This window comes from Talpa occidentalis, unplaced genomic scaffold, assembly GCF_014898055.3.
Source record: "Talpa occidentalis isolate TD23 unplaced genomic scaffold, MPIMG_talOcc4v2.1, whole genome shotgun sequence".
NCBI lineage: Eukaryota > Metazoa > Chordata > Mammalia > Eulipotyphla > Talpidae > Talpa > Talpa occidentalis.
This window is the reverse complement of record NW_026555331.1, coordinates 107,498,903-107,508,692: the sequence shown is the minus strand read 5'-3', so window position 1 is coordinate 107,508,692 and position 9,790 is coordinate 107,498,903. Positions and strand designations below refer to the sequence as shown.

The following is a 9,790-nucleotide window of genomic DNA, read 5'->3' as shown; positions in this document are numbered from 1 at the left end:
GAAATTGGCTTGGATCAGGGTTAAGCATAATAGAATTGACAAAAGTGGTCAGATTCTGGATATAATTTTAAGATTGAACAGAGATTTGCTGGTTTTTAAGAGAAAAAGAGGAATCAAGATTTACTTCAAAGAAATATTCAATAAACCTTTGTTGAATGGCTGAATGAGTGAATGACATAGTTATCGATATTAAATAGCAAGGCTGAGGTTTAAAACAAGGTTATTAAGATATCAAAATATTCCTTGTGATTCTTAACCTTTTAGATTCTGGTAGAGAGACAGCTGTTCCTTAAAAAAATGCACATATGTTCATAGATGCCAACTTTGTACACAATTTTAGGCATCTCTGAGAACTCTTGAGCTCTGTCCAGGAACCCCTTGCATTAAGAGATCCCACATGTCATCACATAAGTCTCTAATGCAAGATTTGATTTTCAAAAATGCAACTTGCACGAAACTTTTACAAAAACATCTTTTGCACAAAGTGCCACTCCAATCTCACAAAACGGATTAATATTTTGGGAAAAGACAAGTTGTGCTTCTCTTTTCTATTTTTTAAAATAGCCATCATAACATAAATACATATAACATAACAATACTTTCTAATTCAATGTCATAAATCTAAATCTAATAAATCTAATTCAATATCATTCAATAATCAAAGTCAATAAGTCTTTTTTTAATAAGTCATTTTTGATATTTGTAAAAGTCTAAAGGAAATTATAGCTTTTCTTACAGGTAGGTATGAAAGTTAATAAGGAACCATTTCTTTATTAGTGGCTAGAATTATAACAACTCAGGTAGTTTTCTCATACAGGGAAGAATTTTAACTGGCAGATTTATATGCTTTTATTTAATAACAAATTAGAAAATAAATTTAATAAAAGCAGCTTAGTGAGTAAAATAAAAAAGTTTGCTCCCTGGAAGAAAAATTAAAAAAAAAAAAGTATTTCTGGAAAGGACTGAAATACTGTTTGTGCAGAGGCTAAAATAGAAGACTGAATATTGCAGTGTTTTGTGACTCACATAAACAATAATATAATTCCTTGCATAATGGTAGTTCATTTCAATTTAGTCTTCACCCTGAAATAAATCTCAAAAGCAAAAAAGCAATACAAATGTTGCCCTCCAATTATTTCCAGATTATCTGTTTACATCTGAGGAATCCCATATATTTATATACATATGTCTATATACACAAGACAACAACCATATATGTTTCAATTATATAGTTCTGCCCTCTTAAACTTCAAGGGGAATAAGGTTGTTTGTGTTTTTGCCTTATAATTTAAATATCTTTATTTAAATCCCAAGGGCTGTTTTCCAAAATGGGATATTCTGCCACAGCCATAAAACTATTTCAAGCCAATGGGGATCACAGAGATAAAACTCTGGAGATTAACACCAGGCTCACTGATAGGCTTCTCAGTTGCCCTGAAGCATTTGTCTAAGAGCTTAAAAAAAAAAAAAAAAAAAAAAAAAGGAAAGAGAAAATTGCCCCAAATCTATCTCAGGAAGCACTTTACATCTAGAGGGGAAACTTAGGTCCTAAGATTTTACTGCCTGATCCTCCCTTGGTCTACATTCTGTTGCCTTATACTCTTGGGAAGCTGAGAAAAATACCTGTCATATCCAAGCTGATCTCTTAAATTATGAAAGGACTGTGAAAAGGGGGTCAATTGAATTCCCATTTGTTCAGATACAGCTGATCTAAAAATAATAACCTTTGAGCCTTCCTGTGGACTTTAGCCTTCTGTTGCCTTGTAACTGAGTCAAATTGTATGCAAATTTTCTTTGGGTCATTTTTATAAGTGAAATGTGAACATTTATCCAGTGAAAGCTAGATACCCACTGGGTACTTTTTAAATATATTCTAAAATTTCATGGCACCAGAAGCAAAAATCCTACCAGTAAAATTAATAACATACATGTAAACTTTGGTGTATGCAGTGCTTGGTATAACATGAGAAAATATATAATAGAAAATGGTAATAATACAGTCCCCATATTCTGAATATTTGTCTATAATTTGGTATGTATTTCTGTTTGGAGTATTGGTGTTAACATGCTTTCTTAGCAGAGAGTGAACAGCCGTTATGGTGTATGTTATGAATGCATATTAACAGCACAGGCATTTGCATATTTGGAACTACAGTAGAAAATGCATCACAAAATTTCTTTTGAAAGATTATTGTGCAAACACACTGAATCCTTGTTAAATCTTGACATAACAACTTTTCGTTTCCCCCTTTTTATGAAAAAAAAAAAAAAAAAAAAAACTAAGACATTCAAACAATAGATTAACACTATCTCAGAAAACCTGACACAGTTTCCCTGCTCCCCACTAACCCCCATCCTGCCACATCCCCACCACATCATCACCAACACCAAAGGTTTTAATTTCATGTTCAAAGGCAGGAACAGAACAGCCCCAAATGTTTTTATCAAAAAACTGTTTCTCATTTGTCTGCATACGCAAAGATAAAAAATAAAATCTATCCATGTGATGAACTACATGGATGATAATTTTCTACTAATCTGTCATGTTAGCTTCTCATTGGATTTTGATTTTCATGTTAGTGATGCCTGTAAAACAATGCAGCTTCTAGATACTTTGCAAGTTTAGAATATGGTACAATATGCAAAATTCATGACAGGGCTGGCTGCTCTGGTTCGTGACCGAGACTTATATTCCTTTACATTTTAAAAATTAAACCATATTGAGAACAATCAGAACTCTGTATCTGGCCATCTATAGAATTTCTCCGTGCTGATTAAAAAAAAAAAAAAAGTGTACGTAGTTTTGGAACCAAAAGCTAAATGAAATCTATTTAGTGCATCCATTACCAACCATATGTCCTTTAAGCGATATAGTTTATAATGGGTTTGGTATGTCTGATATTTCAAAACGTGAGCTAGGCCTACTTACTGACTTTAAGTTATGAATTTATTGCCTCCTTGTTCTTATTTTAAATTTGCAATTTTTTTACTAGGCTATTGAGAGAAAAGTTATCCTTTTTTACTTAGCTCCATCCTCCATTTTTGCCAACTGTTCCCCTCTTCTCTAGAACCGTCCAGGCAATGTCGAGTAACTTTTTGAGGGGATGGCAATGACTGAGGTTATCACAATAGCAAAACTGAATTTAGTTTAAGGACCCTAATGCCAATTTGGAACCAAAGTGCAATAAAGCAGCAGAATTCTAAACCTTTCAAAACTGGGATTTATAAGGGGAATGCTAACACAGATTCAACAGTTACAACTCTGCCAGGGATTACTTTAATACCAAAAGCATACTGTCTCACTTTAGAGAAGGAGATTACTCAGTTATCAAACAACAAAGGTTGTGTTTGTGTATTTTTAAACTTTTTTTAAAGTGCACTTTTTACTTTACTCTCAGGCAATCCTGACGCAAAATGTCCCTTTGTTGGGGGCAGGGGGTGACAGGGGAATAAAGAAAAGGAGAAGGTGGAATTTGCCTCTGGCTTCAGTTTGTTTTATCTATAAGGCTTTGCCAGCTTTGCTTAATTATTTCTACTCTGCTTTTGTTAAGAAACTAAAAAAAGGGAATAGGGGGGTGGGGGTTGGGGGGTAGACGATGTGAAATAAATCTGACAGAGAAAAATAATTGGACACTGATATAAAAATGAGAAGATATTTAGGTTGATGTTGGTCTGGAGGAAAAAAAAAATGTGGAGGTTTTTAAGGGAAAGAAAAAAAAAGATCTGAAAGAGCCGAAAAAGGGGCAAGCTTATCTTGATTAAAATAAAATACACAGCAAAATGCCAGGGAGAGAAAGACAAAAATTGAAGAGATTTTTATGCTTATTGTGTCTGAAAAGAAATGAGAAGGAACCAGCAAGTGAACTCTGGAAAGAGATAGGGGACAATAAAAGAAAAGTTTGTGACTTTTGGTAAAAGATACGAGTGCAGTTTGAAATCTTTCACAGTGGACTCGCAGTTGTCTCTGTATTTTATATATAAAGAATCTCTCCGAAAAGTTGTTGAAAGATACCAGCAAGTGTAGAAAGGGGGACATCTGAGGATGTCCAAACCCAGATGGAGAAACTGTTCTTTTATTCCAAATTCCTAAGAAGCGCAGAAGTCTTACATGTTAATAAGAGAACACACAGACACACACCCATAAGTTACATGCCATGAAACAAAACAAGGAAATAAGGAGACCTTTGTTGATCCCTGTTAGCTTACACAAATCTTAGTTTGGTTAAGCATCTCAAGATCATTTTCCTGATTTTAGCTCCTCTTCACGGCTTTCTGTCCCTGGGTATCCAGGTGCACAGACGGGATGGTGATCTTTACAAAACATCAACAACAACAAAACAAAAACCTTTCTCACTCACACAAAAGCCCACCTTGTAAATGAATAGAATATTAACGACTCCCTAATAGTTGCAACGTTGGCAGGGCGAAACTGAACACTAACACAGCTATTTCTACAGATTGCCTGTGAAGCCGAAGCAGCTCAAGGAGAAACGCACCTACTGTATGTGAAATGCTGGTGCAGATTTTTTTCCTATCAGTCTAACCTTCTGTGTTGATGCATGAATGCTGGTACCCACTTACAGGGATGCCAGATGATCAGTGCAGAATGAAGGTCCCAAGAGAGAGGATCACATGGTTCTTTCTGCCCTGTGACGTCACTAGCAGATGGCATGGGTACCAGCTCTGGCAGTTGGCATCAATGTCACTTTTTAGAGATCAATGAGATAGTGCAGATATACACAGATCTAGAGACTCCAGGAGACGATGCGACACTCAGCCTGAAAAGATTTGGAAGATCCAAAATGAAAACTGATTATTGAATGAAATTAAAACCTAAGGTAATATAAATAAAGATATACTTCAATTGATGCTGGCTTTGCATGCAAGTATTTAAAGATACAGTGTCACTGTCTTATAGTAGTTATATGCTCTTTGCCATCTATAACTTCTTATCATATTTCATTCTTATGATGTAATTATCGCATACTTTCACTGCTATTATGTAACACTGCAAGTATGTGGACATTACTAAGAGTTTGTGTGTGTATGTGTGTGTGTGTGTACGTGTGTGTGTTGAGGGGGCTGGAGATTGTTAAATTGAAAAGTCTCTGTTTTAACGTGCCTATTTGTTTGAAGACTTTAAATGAAAATACTTGCAGCTTCACCAAATGAAAGCCAAAATTGCATTTGAAACACAAATTATTTTCCCCTTCATTCGGGATTCTGAACACACGTGCACAATTGCAGTCAGAATCCTTGGACCGTTCCTGTCAGATATTAGCTAGAGGGAGACTTCTGTGGCTTGTAGAACAAAAAACACTACGAGAGTGGTTTTTGTCCAGGATGATTTGAACAACAGTAAACAGACAATTACATTTGGAAAAATGTTAAATATAAAAGCTGTCTCACATTTTGTTTGATTAAAAAGAACTGTCAATAATCTTTATTATCTTTTACTTGTAGATCTTATTCTAAATTAGCCTAATTCTCGCCCCCCCCCCTTTTTTTGGTGAAAGCTGGGGAAAACAGTGCTCTTTTACATAATTCTTTACTGATCAAAAATAACTCAGCTTTAAAATTGGCTCTGATTAATCTTTCTTTGAATTTGTATATTCCAACAGTCACTTGCAAAAATCAACAGTCATATAATACAGCAAATAAAGTTAAGGCTTTTTTTCCTGAGAAACAAAACCACACGAATTTGTCAGCTAGTGGAGAGATAGCAATTTTCATTTTAAAAATCTGGTTTCTCTTCTCCTTTTGTACTCAGGGGAATTGAAATTAATGAAATTCTGCATTGCTATATCATGTTTTGCATTTGCTTGAATTCCACAGTCATTTTTTGTGTATTGAAAACCAGTTTAAAATCAAAGAGAAAGAGAGACGGTGATGGTATTTACAAAAAGTGCTCCATGTTTTATTTTCTTTTGGTAATTTTATGTACAAATTAATCCTCCTGCATGTGTTAATGTGCTTTTATAATTACTGCTCTGCACAAACTCAAAAATTATATTTAATGTAAAAAATTTAGTCCCAGAGTCAGTTTTTTTTATGTGTGTTTGTGTTCTTATGACTAAGTCATTAAATATGTTTTAAGTATATGAACGTTAAAAATAAAAACACTTTAAATATTGTGCTGGCATTTTTTCAGGTAATTTAAGATTAAAGAACCATGTTAACACTACCGTTTGATGAGTCTGTTGTAATGCCAGAAACCCAGATGTGCAGAAAGTTTTCTAGAGAATGCGAGGACCAGAAGCAAATTAAGAAACCCGAAAGCTTTTCCAAACAGATTGTCCTTCGAGGAAAGAGCATTAAACGGGCCCCTGGAGAAGAAACTGAGAAAGAAGAAGAGGAGGAAGACAGGGAAGAGGAAGATGAAAATGGACTGCCCAGAAGGAGGGGTCTTAGGAAAAAAAAGACAACCAAGCTCCGACTGGAGAGGGTCAAGTTCAGGAGACAGGAAGCGAATGCGAGAGAGAGGAACAGGATGCACGGCCTCAACGATGCTCTGGACAATTTAAGAAAAGTGGTCCCCTGTTATTCTAAAACCCAAAAACTGTCCAAAATAGAAACTTTACGACTGGCCAAAAACTACATCTGGGCACTTTCTGAAATTCTGAGAATTGGCAAGAGACCTGACCTGCTCACATTCGTCCAAAACTTATGCAAAGGTCTTTCCCAGCCAACGACAAACTTGGTGGCAGGCTGCTTGCAGCTCAACGCCAGGAGTTTCCTGATGGGTCAGGGTGGGGAGGCTGCACACCACACAAGGTCACCCTACTCTACTTTCTACCCGCCCTACCACAGTCCTGAGCTCACCACTCCCCCAGGGCATGGAACTCTTGATAATTCTAAGTCCATGAAACCCTACAATTATTGCAGTGCATATGAATCCTTCTATGAAAGCACTTCCCCAGAGTGTGCCAGCCCTCAGTTTGAAGGTCCCTTAAGTCCTCCCCCAATTAACTATAATGGGATATTTTCCCTGAAGCAAGAAGAAACCTTGGACTATGGCAAAAATTACAATTACGGCATGCATTACTGTGCAGTGCCACCCAGGGGTCCCCTTGGGCAGGGTGCCATGTTCAGGTTGCCCACCGACAGCCACTTCCCTTACGACTTACATCTGCGCAGCCAATCTCTCACCATGCAAGATGAATTAAATGCAGTTTTTCATAATTAATGAGGAAAATGAAAATAAACAGTGGTCATTCACCTCCCCCGTCTAATTAAGACAAAGCAGATGCTTGTGGGCTGAGTAATTGGCACAACTCTATCTAAGGTGTTTACTAGTTTCTGAAGTGTGTTTCAACTATTGTGAGAATTTTCTATGTAATAATAAATCTTTTCCTATGAGAACTTCTTTTCCTTTCCTTTTGTCTGTAAAGCAGTGTGATTCTGTTTCTACTGGAAGGATTTTTCCCCCTTGTTTTATTTTCTTTAAAATCCACTTAATTTGTTTGAGCAAGGTGTCTAAGAATATACTGTTGAATAAAGACATGCACACGGCATAACCAATGTCTATTTCAGTTGTACAGTAATGATAAAATTGCATGTTATTAAAATCAGATGAATAAAATGATGTGTTTATAATTATTAGGGACTATATATAATGTATCTCTGAAAATTTGAAAATTTAAAATATCGAAAATGACACTAAGCTGACAATATTGGAAGATGTATTTGAGGATGTGCAACAATATAAAAAGCTATGCAATTTTCTTTTCGACAAGGATGACTCCAATTGCATTCAATTGGTAACTATTCCTCTTCAAATATATGAGGTGGGGCAACATGATATTTGGGGAGGCGGTGTCATAATTTTGGAACAATTACTTCCACCCTAAAGAAAAATTTCAGCACTTGTTTTGTATTGTTCAGAAATTATCTGTACAGGTTTGTTAACATAATGTATAATTGTGTTTTTCCACCTCACATTTTTAAAGCAATTAAACATGGATATTTCCACTCGTAAAGGACATCTATTAACTGTGATATTTTTGCATGATACTTATTAGTTCCTGGTACACAGCTGCTTTCTGTGTCCAATACTCCCTCCTCCCCATTTCAGAAATATGTCTGGCTTTCAAAACTGTACGAGATAAAAACAAAATTTCTTAAACAAAATGGCCAAAGCACTTACAAGAATTTTTTGTTAAGTATCTTAAAATAAAAGAAGAGGAGCCTATGAGGGTTAAACATACTGGGGAAACAATGATAAATCCTGGTAACCTTCAGCTCGAGCCGAAATTCGGTGGCAAATTTCCAGCAAACACCAGAGTGGATGTTAAAAATGGAAGATTTAACTCTGCGCCGTTTAAATAAGTCTGGCCGATTAGAGGCTAAATTCTGTGTGATTAAAAGTTTCCTGACAAAAGGCCACCAAAAACCTACTTGAATAACACCCCGGGGAGCTCACCTTCTTAAACAGAACCGAGCCCCCTCTAGCATAAAAACCAAGGTGGCCGTGACCTCACTCCAGATACCCTCCTGCGCAGGTTGGGCTCCCCGAGCAGCTGAGACAGCTGGTGAGGGCAGCAGACTTGGGTCCAGTGGTGGCGGGACGATGGTGTTAGGGCGTCCTGGGCACAGGTCCGCGCACCACGCTGGGTCAACGCTGCCCACTGGTGCGCCCCGCGGGCACCGCCCGAGGCCGCGCAGGTCCGACAGAGCCTTGCAGACCGGCGGAGAGGGGACGGAGAGGGCTTCACGCCCGCACCCCACCACCGCAGTTGTCACCCCGTTTAAGGGACACAGGCTGCACCGCCCGGGTCCCACCCGCAGTGGGCGCCCTAGGGCCTACGGGCCGCGCCCTGCGAGCTCTGGCTGCGGCTCCAGTGCCCGGATCCCCCAGCCCAGGCACCAGGCTGCGCGGCCTGAGCAGAGGACTGGGCTCGGAGATCCTGCCCCAAACTCTGGAGGAAGTGATCTCTTGGGGATCAGGCTCCGAGAGGCCGGCAAGGCGGCGCCAGCGCCAGTCTGCCCAAGTTCCGCTAAGAGCTGCCTCTGCCCAGCCCCCCTCCAAGGCTTGCGGACTTCTTGGACGGAGGCGGAGAAGCCTGTGCTCCGTTCCCCCGAAGGCGGCGTCATGCATTAGCGGGGCTCCCCCAGCTTTCACCGCCCGGCCTTTGCGGGGGCCCACAGAGGGGCTGCTCCGAGGCGCAAAGGTGCGGAGCAGCTACCAGCCCCCGCAGCGCGGGTGATGAATGCGCCCTTCTAAGCGGGGGTGTTGGCACCTGTTCATTCAAATCTTCTTTGCAGGGGCAAAGAAGTTGGGGGAAAGAGGAGGAAATGTGTTCTCCAGGGGCAGAGAGAAGTTTGCCCAAGGAAGAGTCGTCTGTCCCATATCTGTCTTGAACGCAGGATTGACTCACGTTTGCTTCTCCCCAAGTGGACACAAAACTTGTCCCTCCTTGAGAACGCAGTCCAGGATTGTGGGGTCACTTTAAGGCCCCCCTTCTTTACCTTCCCCCCAGAGAGTAAGAGTCAGATCACCTCTTATTCCCATCTGATCAAAGAGCAAGTAAGTGAAGAAACATCTGGAAATAGAATCTGGATTAAAAAAAAAATCAAAAAACTAAAGGGCAGTCTGTTTGGTCTCTAGCAGAAAGAAGTCTCCGCAGACCCTTGCTCCAAGGTGACCCTCGACCTGAGAACAGCATCGCGCCTGCTCAGTGTCTTGCTGGACCAGGCAGGGATTCGTAACCTGCACAGTCTTTCCAGGGTCACAAATTCATGTTGGAACTGGAGATTGTAACAGGAGCATTCTCTCTCCCTGCTGGCAATA

The 9,790-nt window shown here is 39.3% G+C and overlaps 1 protein-coding gene across 1 annotated transcript; it reads left to right on the top strand.

Moving 5' to 3' along the window:
- The first annotated feature begins 6,172 nt into the window (after positions 1-6,172).
- On the top strand, positions 6,173-7,186 carry NEUROD6 (neuronal differentiation 6). Its single transcript, XM_037517477.2, has one exon. It carries the CDS (start codon positions 6,173-6,175, stop codon positions 7,184-7,186), a length of 1,014 nt encoding a protein of 337 aa, XP_037373374.1.
- The last annotated feature ends 2,604 nt before the right edge of the window (positions 7,187-9,790 follow it).